At 38.3% G+C, this 16,743-nt stretch overlaps 1 protein-coding gene across 3 annotated transcripts in view; it reads right to left on the reverse strand.

Moving 5' to 3' along the window:
* The window catches only part of RINT1 (RAD50 interactor 1), a 29,845-nt gene extending 17,899 nt beyond the window's left edge, over positions 1-11,946 (reverse strand). The window contains exons 1-5 of one of the 3 annotated variants that reach the window (XM_027838720.1): positions 11,793-11,946; positions 10,092-10,276; positions 8,469-8,710; positions 2,163-2,336; positions 1,923-2,072 (exon numbers count right to left, since the gene is read on the reverse strand). In XM_027838720.1, the coding sequence (XP_027694521.1) occupies positions 1,923-2,072; positions 2,163-2,336; positions 8,469-8,710; positions 10,092-10,265 (740 nt within the window). In that variant the 5' untranslated portion in view covers positions 10,266-10,276; positions 11,793-11,946. Of the gene's footprint in view, positions 1-1,922; positions 2,073-2,162; positions 2,337-8,468; positions 8,711-10,091; positions 10,284-11,792 lie in introns of all 3 variants that reach the window. The other 2 variants (XM_027838719.1, XM_027838721.1) reach the window with 2 other exon arrangements.
* Between the last annotated feature and the right edge of the window lie 4,797 nt (positions 11,947-16,743).

Consider the following 16,743-nt stretch of genomic DNA (forward strand, 5'->3'; position numbering starts at 1 on the left):
TACCCATTTCCAGACTTCCTGTTACTGTGGGAAGCTATCCCAGGCTCAAAACCTAGGTGTCACCTTGATTCCTCACCCTCACTCACCCATCAGAGCCAATTCAGTTGCCAAGGCCTGTTGATTTCACCTTTTAACATCGTTTGTATATGTTCCCTTTTACCCTCTGACACTGCTACTACCTGGCTGTAGGACTTTATCACCTCAGGCTTGGAGTACTGCTATTACCACCTTGCTGTTCTGCCTGCCACATGCCTCTCCCCACTCCAAACCATCCACCACTCAAAGCGTAGTCAAAGTCAAAGTGATCTGCCCAAAGCAAAGTTCTGACCATGTCACTCCCCACTACTCAGTAAATTCCAGTGGTTCCCATCACCCCCAAGGGCAAATCTAAAACCCTCTCTCTGGAGATCAAAGCCCTTCCTAACCTAATCCCCTCCTACCTTTTCAGCCTTCTTAGACCTGACTCCCTCCCACAAACTATGATATGGTAACACAGGTCTCCTGCCGTTCCTCAAGAGACACACCATCTCCAGACTTTAGGAATTTCCACTTGCACAGGAATACTCTCTCCTCATCTTTACTTTTTGGCTTCCTTCAAGTCCCAGTTAAAATCCCATCTTCTATAGTAATCCTTTCCCAATTTCTCTTAATGCGAGTGCTGGCCCTCTATTGATTACTTCCAATTTATCCTGTATATAGCTTGTTTGTAAATGGTTATTTACATATTGTCTCTCCCATTAGATTGTGGGCTCCTCAAAAGCAGGACTGTCATTAATTACCTTTCTTTGTACCCCCAGTGCTTAGCACAGTGCCTGGCACATGGTAGACACTTAATATATGTTTACTGACTGACTCCCACGCTTGCAGTGCTAGCAACTGTCAGAGGTCAGATCTAAACCTCTCTTCTGACTCTAAGTCCAATGCTACTTCTACCATACTCCAATCATTCAAAAATTACTTTCACGCCTGTGTACACGAAAGGTACTGTGTGTTTATTAGAAACATTTGCTATTCTCAGTATGTATTCTCATTTTGCATTCTAATAGGTCTACAGTAAATATGTATTCAAAATTGGCCCAATAGAGCCAATTTGTCAGTTTTTCTTTTAAAGATAACAGAATAAAGAGAATACTGACAGTAATGAGGTTACAGAGAAAAGAAATTCACAAAATGTGTTTCAAGACCACAAAATCTTGCTATATTTTCCCCTATTAAGATACTGAATTCTACTCTGGTATGGGGACACAATGAGCCAGAAAGCGTAAGAAAAAAAACAAAACCAAAACCTTGACTCCCTCTTGGTGGGGTGAGGAATGAAGGGTCAGATTCCCTCAGATCAGATCCCAGCACATCCAGATTTATAATCCTTTTCTGAAAATGATTCCCATGGGCCACAAGTATGTTCTGCACCTATGTATGGACACATCTCACTAAATAAAACGTCAGCTGCTTGAAGGCAGGGACTACCTTTCTTCTGTTTTCCAGTCTCCAGTACCTAACAAAATGCCTATAACACAGCAGGCATGTAAAATATCTGCTGACTGATTTCTAATATTTATCTCAAGGAACCTAAAAGTATGATGAAAATTACAGTTATAAAGCACTATTTTCTTACTGAAGGAAATACAAGTCTCTTGGGTCAAGTAAACATTTTGAAATTCTTACTTGACTTATAAAAATTGTTTTAAAAGAAGACATTACATTTTCTGCAAGGGCATATGAAGATCAGGTCCAAATCCAATGACAATAATATAATTCCTAAATTCATCTCTTTCTCTGTGTGTGTGTGTGTGTGTGTCTCTCTCTCTCTCACACACACACACACACACACACACACACACACACACACACTGCATTTTAAAAAGATTTCACTCTTTAATCACATACTGACTGAATTAAAAATGTTAGTTCCAAAAAGATACGAGGTTTGAAGTTTCAGAAGTTGACAGAACAGTGTCTCCAAGTTACTATATACCTCTGGGGTGCCAGCTATCTTACTTAAACCAACATTCTGAGGCTGAGGGGGCCCAATGAATGGCCAATGAAGTTGTGTTAAAATCTCTTCAAAGTCACTGCAATAGAAAATTAATACTAGTATAGTTTAGTTAAAACAGAAATCTACATAAGCTCTCCATAATATTCAGCATGGGTATGTTACTTACCATGTTAGCTTGTCCTTGAGGATTTTATGCCAGAATTTAACAGTGGACCTAACAAAACTAAGGAGATGAGAACATGATGATTCCTGAAGCTTAATATCCAATTGTGCCATGGATACTAAAGTAGTAGCTGCCTCTGGTACATTATTGGTCATTAGATATTGTTGAATATTATCACTGTAAAGCAAACATTAAAGTCAATTTGCATACAGTACAATAAAAAACATCAGGAAAACTTTAAAATCAGAAGAACAATTTTCTCCTACTGACTTTTAGATAAAACTGAATATAGAACTGGACCAAACAGAATAATGATATAGGCAACATTTACCTTTCCTCTATTCTCATTTGTGATCCTTTAATTACTATCTAATACCCATGTGCTGCCCAAAACCCTCTCTCCATCCTCCCACCAAGGTAGGATATTCCTTACTTGAACCTCAAGGTCTAGATCTCTTTCTGCATTGCCCAATGTCACCATCCCCCTCCTCTACCACTAAAACTTACCTGACCCAAGTCCCTTGCTTTCAGGGCCCTGGTGGGTGACTAGCCAACTAATCTGACTGATTCCAGATATAGTGCTAATACCTTAATGTTTTACCCCTCCTTCTGTTTCAGCAAAGGTCTTCAATATTATTAATCTAAGCAATGCAGAATTTCAAACACTGCTGCAATACAAAGCAATCTTCTGCCACATAGGTATCTTACCACATAGGTAACCTACTGCCCACTCTGCCTGGCAGACCCTGGTTATCTGTCACCTAGCAGCACAGGGGAAGCAGCACAGGACTTGGAGTCAAGAAGACCCAAGTTTGAATCCTGGTTCTGCTACTTACTACTCGCATAATCTTGAGCAAATCACAACCTCTCGGGGTTGACTCCATTTTCCTCACCTGTAAAATGAGGAAGTCGTACTAGATTACCTTGAAGGTTCTTTTCTTTTCTTTTTTTTTTTTTAAGGTTCTTTTCAACTCTAACTCTATAATTGCACAGCATGATTCTACACCAACAGCTCTGTTACCCCACATGATTGGGTTGTTATTGGTGTGGTATCCCAGTTAAGTGAGGTTTCCAGGTAACTGCAGCTTAGTCCTCTAAGTGCCAAAACATTAATTTCTCATGGGTAAGACCAGAAATGTAATAAAAATGACAATGCTACTTAAAGTGATTTACTTATTCACTGTCACACCAATAAAACTATCAAAGGATTATTTTATAGAACTAGAAGAAATGATAACAAAATTCATATGTAGGCCAAAAGGGTTGTGAATCTTAAGGACGATAATGAAAAAAAGAGAGAAAGAAGGGGACCTAACAGAGACAAGAGCACAATCTCAAATTCAAGACTATCCACTACTGAATTCAAATTCTTAAATTTTAAAATAAATACATTCTCATTTACTTAAAAAGAATGTAATACGTAGGAGTCACTTCATATTATAAAGTCTCAACTTCTGGGAACCACAAGAATGATACACAAAAACTTACTAAACAGTGCTATATACATCACTGCTAGGACTATACCCAAAAGATATCAAAAAAATGGGAAAAGGTCCCATATATGCAAAAATATTTATGACTTAGACAAACTGATACAGAGTGAAATAAGCAGAACCAGACGAACAATTTATACTACTCATCAATTTCATAGCACTGTTTTGAAGACTGATGAACGGTTTTTGCATGGGCAGAACCAGGAGAACAATTTATCAGTAACAACACTGAGAAGACAAACAACTCTGAAAGCTTTAAGAACTATGATCAATAACATGACCATTGATAATTCTAGAGTATCAGAGATGAAACACGATTCACTTCCTGATAGAGAGGTAATAGATTTAGGGTGCAGAATGAGACAAGGACATTTTTGTACGTAGCCAATGAGAGAATGTTGTTCTACTTAACCACGCATCTTTGTTACAAGGAATTTGTTTCTCCTTTTCTTTTTCCATAAGGTATGGGGTAGGAGAGAGACAAAAAAAGATTGCTGTTAATTAAAAAGAACATTTTAAAAAATAGTAGTGGGGTGCTACAAATGTTGCACACACTTTCAGATGAGGTCACTGTATTATTGTTAGTTAACAAATTTACTTTGCTACAAGAAAGCTTTCATGGAATGGGGACAATCTGGAAATGTTTGTAACATAAAAACAAAGCACACCAATAAAACTTTTTTTAAAAGTCCAGGGTCCATTTCATTGTCACTTTGATTCTTGTAGTCAATTGATGATAAGAGGTCACACAGTCTTTCATTAGGATACCATATTTCTCTTTCAAGAATTACTGCAAACATAGATATAGGATAATATTATTTTAATTGAGGTATTTCTTATAAAGTTTTCACCAGAACCTTACTTCTGTCCTCCTAGAACATAAATATGTGGCAAAATGGATAAAACTGGAATTCAGATAATCTCAGTTTAAGTAATTTAAACAACAGGAATGAGATGTTTTGAAACCCTCAACTCTACCACTGGCTTACTACTAGTCTATCAATGACTTACTATATATATACTCACAGACAAATATTTTATACTTGAAACCCTACAAAGCAAATATTTTCATACCTTACTCCCCCTGCCAAGCCAAACTGGCTTTCTCTCTGTTCCCCAGATAACAATATTCCATCTCTCATCTACATTCCTTTGCACCGGCCATCCCACATCCCTGGAACGCGCTTCCTCCTTACTCCTCCTCAAAGTGGTCCTCACTTTCTTTAAGACAGTGCTCAAGTACTATCTTCAACATGAAGCTTTGATTCCTCCACATGCTCGCTCTTCCCTTCAAATCAATCCTATATATTCAATTACTTTAGTATGTTTTTGTATTTATTCACTTTACACTTGTGTTGCATATGTACTTGTTGTCTGCACTATTAGAATGTTAGTTCCTTGTGAGTAGGGATTGTTTCATTCTTTGTACTTATATACTCAGGGAATAACATAGTGCTAGACACATTATAGGTGCTTTAATACACACTTGTTGATTGATACTACGTAAAATAACTGTTTTTTTGAGAAACAAGTATAATCACTGAGACAGCCTTTCAATTGAAACAGAATGCATATTTTAGTTTTATTACACCTGAAATCCTGTTTTTTCTACCTCTAATGATTTTTTTTCTTTAGCCTTCCAGACATTGTAATATTTCCTAGCAACCTTATAAACACAACTAATTGATCTGAGGCAACTACAGGGGACATCAATAAACAGCAAGGATAAGGCAAAGGGTGGGGTAGCAAAAGGGTCAAGGATCCAAGGATGTAGTAGGTCTCCAGTCAAGCAATTCAACCACTAAGAACTGGGTAGGTGACATAGCCAATCAAGAATCTCCATCTTTATTTTTCTATACATAGTGCCAAAATTTAGAAGATACTTTTAAACAGAGGATATACATGTGCTTGCTGCACAGCTATAATTCGTGTTTATTTCAGACAAACCATTCTAATTTCAGGGGAAATGTCCATTTTAATTGACCATCTCTAAAAATAAAGTGGAATACATCATGACAAATTAAATAAAGATTTTAATTAATTAATGAGCACTGTTTGATTAAAAAAACCCTACTTAAAAAACATGTCTAAACTAGTTGCCTCCACTTCCCTGACTTGAAGGGATTTTTCTAAAGCAAATGTATAATCATGTCATCCTCCTACTCTAAACCTTTTGCAGTCTGGCTTCTAATCTCAATCAACCAAAACTGCTCTTTCCAAGGTTACCCATGATCTTATAATTACCAAATTCCATAGCTTTTAATCCTGCTTCATTTCTCTTCACCATCTGATAGCAATGACTACCTGCTCTCCTGGGTGGTCCTTTCTCTCTGGGTTTTCATAACAATGCTCTCTCTCCAGCATCCTCCTTCCCGGTTGCCTGTGATTCCATACCAGACCACCTAACGGCAGGCCTGCCCAAAGGCTCTGGCTCGGTCCCGGATCTTCCTCTATTCTCTCCATACTCTCTCACTTGATGAGATCATCAGCTCCTCTGGGCTTGACTAGCATCTCTCTGTAAAAGACTCCCAAACTATGTATCCAGCCCTGATTTTCTCCTGAACTCCAGTCCACATCACCAGACGTCTGTTGTCCCTTAGGCATTTCAAACCCGGTATGTCCACAAGAGAACCCTTTTAACCCTAAAATTTACCCTTCTTCCAAACTTCTTGTTTCTCTTGAGGACATCACTACCTAGGTTTACCACCTCAGTGTCCTCCTTGACTCCATGCTCTCACTCCACATACTTCTACAGCATCTCTTGTACCTGTTTCCTTCTCCTCACTAGTCACATAGCCAGCATCCTCCTGCAGGCCCTCATCACTTTTTGCCTGGACAATTATAATAGCCTCCTAATCGGTTTCCCTACTTCAAGTTTCTCCCTTTTAAAAATCTATCCTCCATACAGTTTCCAATGTGACTTTTTTTAAAGCATATGTAAAATCATGTCATTCTCCTGCTCAATAAACTCCAGTAGCTCCCTATATGGCAACTAGATAGTGCAGTGGTTAGAGTCCATTGCTGGAGTCAGGAGGACCTGAGTTCAAATCCGGCCTGAGACACTTACTAGCTGTGTACCCCGAGAAAGTCACTTAACCCTGTTTGCCTGTTTTCTCATCTGTAAAATGAACTGGAAAAGGAAATGGCATACCACTCCAGTATCTTTGCCAAGAAAATCCCAAATGGGGTCACAAAGAGTCAGACATGACTGAAATGAATGAACAACAACAAAGCTCCCTATAACCTCTAGGATCAAATGTAAATTCCTGTGTTCATAAGTTGGCTCCATGCTACCTTTCTACAGTTCTTCCATATTACTCCTCTCAATGACTAATGACTCTACAATCTAGCACACTGGCCTACTGGTCATTCCTCATACACAGCACTCCCATCTCCCATCTCCAGGCCTCTGAACTGGCTATCCCTCCTGCTCCAAACGAACTCCTTCTTACCTCTGCCTCAAAGACTCCTTGGGCTTCCTTAAAGCTTCAGCTCAAATGATAACTTCTCAACAGTCACTTTTATATATATATAAAAATATATAAATATATATAAATATAAATATAAATATATATATTTCCCCTTCCCCAAGACAGTATGCAATCTGATATAGGCTATACACGTACAATCACATTAAACATATTTCACATTAGTCATGTTGTAAAGAAGAATCAGAACCAAAGGGAAAAACCAAGAGAAAGAAAAAAAAAGAGAGAGAAAATAGTATGCTTTGATCTGTATTCAGACTCCACACTTCTTTCTCTTGATGTGGATAGCATTTTCCATAATGAGCCTTTTGGGATTGTCTTAGATCACTACATTGCAGTGAAGAGCTAAGTCTATCAGAGCTAGTTGCACAACGTCGCTGTTACTGTATACAACATTCTCCTGGTTCTGCTCATCAAATGATAACTTCTAAATGAAGTCTTTCTTGGGCCCCGTCTGCTACTGTCTTACCTCCTACAATCTACGTGCTTACCTTGCATTTGCTTTGTATGGCTTTTATATGTATCCATATGAGTGCATGTTGTTTCCACCATTAGAATGGAAGGGCTTTGAGGGAAGGAACTATTTCATTTTTTGCCTTTGCATCACTAGCACTTAGTACATTCTATAGTAGGCCCTTAATAAATGACTGTTGATTACTACTATGGAAGTGTTTTGCATGACTACACATGTATAACCTGTATCGAGTTGCTTGTCTTCTCAATGAGGGTGGGTGGGCAGGGAGGATGGGAGAGAATTTAAAACCCAAAGTTTTAAAAACAAATGTTAAAAAAAAATTGTTTTCACATGCAAGTGGGAAATAAGATATACAGGAAATGGGGTATAGAAATTTATACTGCCCTACAGGAAAACTGAAGGGGAAGGGGATAAGAGAAGTGGGGGAGAGCTAGAAGGGAGGGCAGATTAGGGGAAGGGGTATTCAGAATGCACGCCATCTTGGGGTGGGGGTAGGGACGAGATGGGGGAAAAAATCTGGAGTTCAAAATCTTGTGAAAGTGAATGTTGAAAACTAAAAACAAATAAATTAAGTTTTAAAAAATGACTGTTGAAGGAAAACTATCTATACTAGATAATTTGTAAGTATTTAAATCTAATTTTCTTTCAAGTGGAAAAAAAGCTCCCTAAAAAGTTAGCATTCATTCACAAAGCATGAAAAAATTACCATTATACTATTTTTATGACAACTGAGAAGATTAAGTTTTTATAATCTTTAATTAACCTGATTGTTTAATGTCATCAATGCCCTGTTAAAGATAGAAGCCTCCAGGGAAATGATAAGTAAGGGTACAATAAACAAAGCATCTTTTACCTTAGCTCCTCTATTTGTGAAATCCATTTTAGATAGGCGAGATGCCGTTCAATCTCTTCTATTTGGCTAATCGATACTCCTAGATCATCCATCCATGGCTGTGCTGTCAACAAATGGCTGTTGATTGAACTAAAGAGAAGAGTTTCTTTTTCTAGAAGTTGACTAAGAAATTTCTTTGAATCTTCAGCATTTTTTAAGGCATTTTGAATTCTTTTAGGGACTTCTGATGAAATTGTAAGTACCTGACCACACCAAAAAAAAATTTATAAAAAGGGAAATTAATGCCAAAATATCTGCAGTCTTTCTTTTTACACCCAAAATATTTTAAGTTCTTTATTATGTGTAGAAAATACTACAATTTCATATTATCATAACTTGATACTGAACTAAAAAACAGAAAAATAACAACTAATGTAAAATAATTTCAAACTTTTACCTAGATTTTATCACATCTAAAAGCGATCTTAGCATATTAATGTTTTAACCCTCAATAACCCATGAGGCACTTAAATACAGTTCACTTTAACTGTGGCTGTCCAAAAACAGAATGAGGACAGGGACTCTGTGGTTCTAGAGATAGCCCTGTGAACAACTAAACAACCAGGGCTTGTAAGACTCAACTAAATTCTCTGTGTCACACAGAACCAGTAACATCATCCACTCTGGACTGTAGCTTGTTTATATATAAAATGTGAGAATATAAGAAGACCAGAGGGAAAGCAGTAAAAAGGTATTGCTACATATCACTGCAGTTCTTCAAATCTTACCACCCTCCCAATTCCAACAAGACAGAAAGGGGGAAAAAAGGGCACTGTATTGGCTTTGTCAACCCTAGCTGTAAATTTATAAAACTAAAAAAAGAAAAGTTTTTCCTATATTTAAAATGGTACCACGAGTTAATAGGTTTTTATGGATTTAGAGCTGGTTAGGAATCTTATCAATACTTTAGTCTAACCCACGGGGCATTTAGTCTAATCACGGGGCAGATGAGAAACTGGGCCCAGTTACTTTCCCAAGGTCATATAGGTAAGAAGAACAAGAGCCAGGACTTGAACTCAAGTTGGAATAGGAATTAACTTTTTAAACCTTTTACTACAGACTCCCATATTATGGAAATATAGAGATTAAGAATGATAATCTTGCTTCTATTTTGCTAGTGGCATAGGTAAAAATACATTTTAAGCAACAGTACATTAGCAAGAATATGTATTGTTCAGGGAAAGAAGAATACGGACACAGAATTTATTTTTAACCAATTTGGTAATCATAAAAGAAAATCTCTTAATCTTTGCAAAAGGGACAATAATGTAATTAAGTATAAAAGCACTTTAAAATAATTACAATAAAAGCTCCATAAAATGTCAATTAACATTACCAACATCATTTTCCCAATTACATGACATCATTCAAGTAGGAACTTTGTCTTTCATTTATTTTGCAAAATATTTAATAGATGGTGGGTCCTTAATAAATTAAAGTTATACAACCATTACCTAACTCTCCTGATCCCAAAGTCAAAATACCACATTTTTTTCTATCTTTATGTACGGTTACTCATTCTATATAAACTTGCAATGAAGTCATCACATCTATACCTCAGCAAAAACAGAGTTTAATACTTACCTGTTCTTCTAATTGTGCTTTATTTTCCGTCAGTTGTTCTATGAGTTTTCCAAGTTTCTTTAAAGATTTAAGATCATTTCCAACTTCCTTTTCTACAAATTCAGACACATAGGAAGGGATGTCACAGGTATCTACATCTTGGTTGGTTTGTTCTTTTCTGACAAGAGCTGCCATTCTTAGGTCACCTAAAAACTTTTTTTTAATTATAAAGCAAAAAGTTACAATATTCACTCAATGACAACAACTGTATGCTACAGAACACACACAAGAAGGCACACTGGGATCACTCAGACAATCCACAAGCATCTATTAAACTGACACTTTGGTAAGACTATGAGCTTTAAGTCCCTTAACCTCTATGTACTTCAAGTAACTCTCTAAGATTTAGCTACTAAATTATAGATGGGTAACAAAGATTTATCAAACACAAAAGACCATATGAGAAAAGGATCATCAACAGACTGGTTAAGTAATGTTGGAGATCATTGATATTTTTTCCTCTCATGAACCTCAAGCCTTAACTATTGCAATAGTCTTCTGATTGGTCTCCTGACTAGTCTCTCTCCACTCCAGTTCATCCTCCACTAACTGTCAAATTGAGCTTCCTTAAGCATATGGCAACCTCCTCTTCCTTTCCTTCAATCAACTCCAGCAGCTCCCTATGACATCCAGGATTACATAGAAAATCAGCAATTCAACTTGACTCCCTCCTACCCTTCCAATCTTCTTATACCTACTACCCTCTCACCTATACTCTACCACCAGTGACACATGGCCTTTCTTGCTTTTCCTCACACCCAACACTCCATCTCTAAGTTCCCAGCATTTTCACTGGCTGTCCCCCATGCATGGAACTTTCTCCCTTCTCACAGCCTCCTAGCTTCCCTGGCTTCCTTCAAGCCTCAATCAAAGTGCCACTTGCTGCAAGAAGCCTTTCCCAATTCTCCTTAATCTTGGTGTCTTCCTTCTGTTAGGAATTATTTACTGATCTGCTGATTTATCTCCAATTTATCCTGTTGTGTTTGTTTTTATTACTGTAACTTCTTTTAAAACTTTATCTTGTTTGTACAAAGTTGTCTGCATATTGTCTCTACTTGCCCCGCCCCCCATTGGACTGAGAACACTTTTTTTGGTCTTTTTTTGTACCCCTGCCTTTGGCACAGCGCCTGGCACGTGGTAGGCAAACATTAATGCTTGTCAACTAACCAGATCCATGTGGCAGTCTGGAGAAGCCTAAGGATGCCTTCTCGTTATATGTGTAAATGCATAAAATAAAACACACAGGATTACAAAGAAATCAATCATATACAAAGTTATTACAATTTTAAGTTATTACCAATAGTTATTACAATTTTTGAAAATTTAATTAAAGGAATAGGCTTCACCAGAATTCATGGACCTCCCTAAAAATTTATCCACGGATGGGCTACGTGGACCCCAACACACATCCCCGTCCCCCTTGATCTTGCAGTTGAGTGAAGTCAAGTGACTTGCCCCTGGACGAGTAGATAATAAGTGACATAGCCGGGACTCGAACCCAGGACAGCGCACCCCTAACCCTCCCAGGTGTAACCCGCCTGTGCTGCTCCCTTGGGCTTCTTTCATTTATTCGGGGGGGGGGGGTGTGGGGGAGGTCCCATCCCTCGTCCCGGGCCGTAGGAGGCTGTCAGTCCTCCCGTGCTCTCCTTGACCTCCCCTGACCTCAGCTCAGCTCCGGCCGCCTCCTGCTCTCCGTCTTCTCGGCTCCATGCGCAGCCCGGCCGCCCGCAGCAGCCCGTCCGATCCACGGAGGGAGCCCCTCCAGGGTCGGACTCGCAGAAGCAGAGACGGGCGTTTCACCCCGGAGGCTGCCGAGGTGGCTGCCGACGTCACTTCCTTTCCCGAACTCGCTGACTTCTTCCCTTCCTTCCCAGAGGGACACATTCCTCGCTTTCCCTGGCCGCGGAAAACTAGCCTGTGGCGCCATCGCCTGGCTGGAGGTCGCGCTGCCAGAGCCCTGCTTGCCAGTCTTGGTACCTAAACTGATCATGCTCCTGATGCTCTAAGCTCCCTAGGAACCTGGGTAATAGTAGTAGTAATAGTACTTGTAGGAGTTGGTTGGTTGTTGTCCATTATGCTCGAGGAAGACCAAAATGACATCACTATGTTGGGGTCAAGGTACAGTGTCTACTGTTGCTGATCAGACCAATAGGAGCTTGGAAGGCTCTACCAGAGGTCCAGAACAAATGAACATTTGGAGTAGAGATGTCTCTAAAAAGTAGCAGTAGTAGTAGTAGTAGTAGTAGTAGTAGTAGTAGTAGTAGTAGTAGTAGTAGTAGTAGTAGCAGCAGCAGTAGTAGTAGTAGTAGTGGTAGTGGTAGTGGTAGTGGTAGTGGTAGTAGTAGTGGTTAGCAACAGCAGCAGTAGTAGTAAAACAATAACAATAGTAGTAGTAGGAGCAGTAGTAGTAATAGTAGTAGCAGTAGTAGTAGTAGTAGTAAACAACAACCACAACAACCTTTATATAGCATTATATATAACTTTCATATTTACTAATCATAATCCTGCATATTATATGAAGTCAAATAGAAGTGACAGTGGATAGAGAGCCCTGGATTTAGAGTCAAGCTGACCTGAATTTGAACCTTGCTGGGCAAATTATTTTACCTTTCTTATCCTCAGTTTCCTCATCTGTAAAATGGAGATAATAGCACCTACTTCATAGGGTTGTGGTGAGGATCCAGTGAGATGACATATGGAAAGCACTTTGCAAATTTTAAGGTGCTATATAAAATGTTAACTATTATTATTAGCAATGGATCACAAATCTTGCAGGTGATGGTTGAGAAAAACTGTAGTAGCAAAGAATACTGCTTTATGCACCTAAAATCCTCTGCCTTTCATTTTGTAGATTTAAACAGTAGTATCCAAAGGTACAATCACACCATTAGAGTTTTGTGAATTTGAAATATTATTTAAAAAGAAAAAAAAAGGAAAAATGCCAGTAGTACTACCTTCCAAATTTTGCACTGATGGCAAAAAATATGCAACTGAACCTCCCCATTCTAAGGGCATGGCATTTGGGATAACAGGTTCATTTTTTTTCCCTATACCCTTTAACTTTGCTCAAATGAGGCAAGTTTCCTAGCCCTTATTAGGGTTGTGGGTACCCAAAATGTGGGCTGTTGTAGTCACTAAGGAGAGTGAATAACCCAACACAAACTCATATCACTTCTGAGCAATTTATTAATATCACAGATTTAGAGCTGGAAGAGGTGCAAACTCTTTTTACAGACAAGGTAACTGAGGCCCACAGAGGTTAAGAGACTTGCCCAGGGTCACACAGTCATGAATGGCAAAGTCAGAATTTGAACCCAGGTCCTCTGATTCTTAAATCTATTGATCTATCCACTGAACCAGACCTCCCCAGATGGCTCTGTGCCTCAGTTTCCTTATTTATCCAATGAAGAGGTTGAATTCCAAGGTCCAACTTTAATGATTTATAGCTCCATGATTCTACCTCCACCTCCTTCAATCCTTAATTATGACAACTGAAGTATTCCCAGTCCCTCCCACACTTCTCTGAAGGAAAGTATTATATCTGACACTTTGAGGGTCCTAAGGCAAATACAATTTCTTATGCCATCATTCCCAAATTTTCTGCTCTCTAATTTTGCCTACAGTGATTCTCTTTGACACTCTTCAGCAAGGAAGATGGCTCAAGATTAACATGGAATAGAGGTCACAGGAGAGTTCAGCTCCTATGCAATGATGGGAACATCATCGAGGTTATTAGAATCTGGAGCCCCTATTATCAAATAAAGGCTAGAAAAAGTTGGGTTTTTTATGACTTTTTACTTAAGATCTTACTTTTAACTGCTTTATTGAAAAAAAAATAAGTGAACACAAGGCAGGGGATGAATGAGCAGGAGTTTATTCAGGTTCTGGCTTTTATTTATTTTCTAAAATGTGCATTTAAAATCTTGACTTAATTCCCTTCTTCCCCCAATCATCTTCATCTATTTTATTTATTCAGATCTCAGTCACTGACACCTAACAACAACTATACTTTTGGTAGTATAATACTTAAAAAAATAAAGTGGAGAGGCATGAAAATATACTCTTTTTTCTTCCCCATTTAAGGATGTAAACCGGTAACATTGTAAATTATTTGGAGTTTAATAAATGGGCTCAGTGATAGACTGAGTCTGTTGCATTAGCAGACTTTAGAGAGAATCACCAGAGGAAGGTTGACTACAGACTCATGAAACTACTAAGGTCTCGAGGGGGTGGAAATCTTCATAGATGGAAGGCATCTACCCATGGGGATGAAGTCAGAGGAGCCTTGAAGAATGCGTTTTAATAATATTCAGGAAAATTTAAAACATAAGTGGAAAATTGGTTTCCTGGTTCACATGTACATCATTATGCATAAGTATTTTGCACCATTTGCTCCAGACTCTAAATCGAACTAATTACTATATTGCCTCAATATGAATGAACTTTTCACATATTTTTTAATCAGTGTGCTGATGCAAGAATATATGCCATGCATGTGTCTTGTGGTACATGTCAGTGACAAAATCTTAGGACCCTAAAACCATGCTGAATCATTAAATTAAATCTCCAGAACTAATACAACAGAAGATCAATTCCATCTCTGATGATTACTGTTTGTGTAACCTTGGACAACATCCTTGGGCCTCAGTTTCCTGATGTGTAAAATTAGGGGGTTAGACTAAGTGACCTTTTCTCTAGATCTATTATCCTCTAGCTGCCATTTTATCCAACAGTAAAAGTATAAACAATATACTGCTTTTGTAGAAAGCTATTCCCCGAGGAGTACTCGCCTATCTAGCTTCTCTCTTCATTCTTCCTTTGGCCAGAATGAAATTTCCATTTACCAGCAGTAAGTTGTGAACTAGGTTATCAAGTCTTCCCTTGGATTAAAGCTAAATCAGTGAAATGACAGAGTGGATTCGGGATGTACCAGAGTACATTTCAAGTACTCTGGGAGTAAAGAAAAAAAATAAAATAAGATGATAAATGGAAGAGGTTGTCTGATGGCTTGATGAAGATGCTTGAAGAGAATGAGAATGAAGGAAGAGATGAGGGTTATTAATAGGCCACAGGGATGCCAGTTTAAGCCTATGCTCCTCTCCTTATCCTCCTCTTCCTCTCTCCTCCAAAACAGAATTTGCGTCTTCTAGTCTGTCCCTATCTGCTCTTCCAGTCCATCATGCCTACACTAGTCTTATTTTTCTCTTTTCATAATCTTGACCATTGGGAAGAAATACATGTGAACCTCTCTTAAAACAAATAGCTGATTGTTGTGCTAGGGGAAGATGTGCTTTTCAGGGCAAATTAATATTGGAATTTGGAGTTACTACTGACCTGCCATCCTGACTATATTTTGCAGTTGCTTCTCACCCCACTCCCCCCAGTTTTTACAGATTTAGAGTTTTAAAGGACCTGAGAGGTAGCTCCCTTATTTCAGATGAGAAAACTGAGCCCAGGAAGGTTAAATAACGACTTGTCTGAGGTCACACAGGTTAAGAAACATATAGCCAGTGAACAAGTTGTGGTATTTGAATGTAATGGAATACTATTGTGCTATAAGAAGTGATGAGCAGGCAGACTTCAGAAAAACCTGGAAAGACTTGTATGGTTTGATGCTGAGTGAAGTGAGCAGAACGAGGAGAACACTGTACACAGTAACAGTAAATTGTTCAATGACTAACTTTGACAGACTAAGCTCTTCTGAGTAATGCCAAGTATCTAAGACATCTCCAAAAGTCTCATGATGGAAAATGCTATCCACATCCAGCGAAAAAACTATGGAGTCTGAATGCAGTTTGAAGCATAGTATTTGTTCTTTCTTTTTCTTCTGTTTTGTTTTGTTTCTTTTTTCTTGTAGTTCCTCCTATTGGTTTTAATTTTTCTTTACAGCATGACTAATGTGAAAATATGTTTAATAGGAATGTGTATGTAGAGCCTACATCAGATTGCACACCGTTTAGGGGAGGGAGGTGGGGAAAGAAGGGGATAAAATCTAAAACTGAAAAGCTTATGGAAGTGAATGTTGAAAACTAAAAATAAATTTTAAAAAAAAAGAGAGAGACATAGAGCCAGAACTTGAATTCAGGTCCTTTTGGCTCCAAACATATTACAATCTATCTCATTGTGACATTAACTATGAATCAACAATGCCCTAGGAAAAGTGTGATGATCCCCATATGTTTTAATCTTAAGAAAATTGGAGCTGTGATATCTTCATGTAGTATGAGAAACAAAAACTTTTAATTTTAGGTAATTGTCCTGTCCTCTTTCAAGTGTGAATAATTTAGATATTAATCAACTGAAGAATCCCTGCAAGTAATGCAACAGACCAGAAAGTTAAGAGTTATAAATCCTAGTTTGGTTTTGAAATGAGTAGAATAATTAGACCTGGGCCTAACAATGCCATGCACATATTTGCAGTCAGTCAATACTCAGTTTGCAGAAATGAATTTAAAATCTGACCATCGCTGGCTTTGAGGAAATGTGTGTTTCTTGAAAAACATGGGATGATTAGGGAATCTGTATTTTTTAAAATGTCTCTCTCCACACTGTTCAGTGCTGAGCACTGAGTCTAGGCTTGCTTCAGATGTGATTCTCACAGAAACCCTACTTA

The sequence above is a fragment of the Vombatus ursinus genome, unplaced genomic scaffold (genome assembly GCF_900497805.2).
Source record: "Vombatus ursinus unplaced genomic scaffold, bare-nosed wombat genome assembly UNPS02014830.1, whole genome shotgun sequence".
NCBI classification, from domain to species: Eukaryota; Metazoa; Chordata; class Mammalia; order Diprotodontia; family Vombatidae; genus Vombatus; species Vombatus ursinus.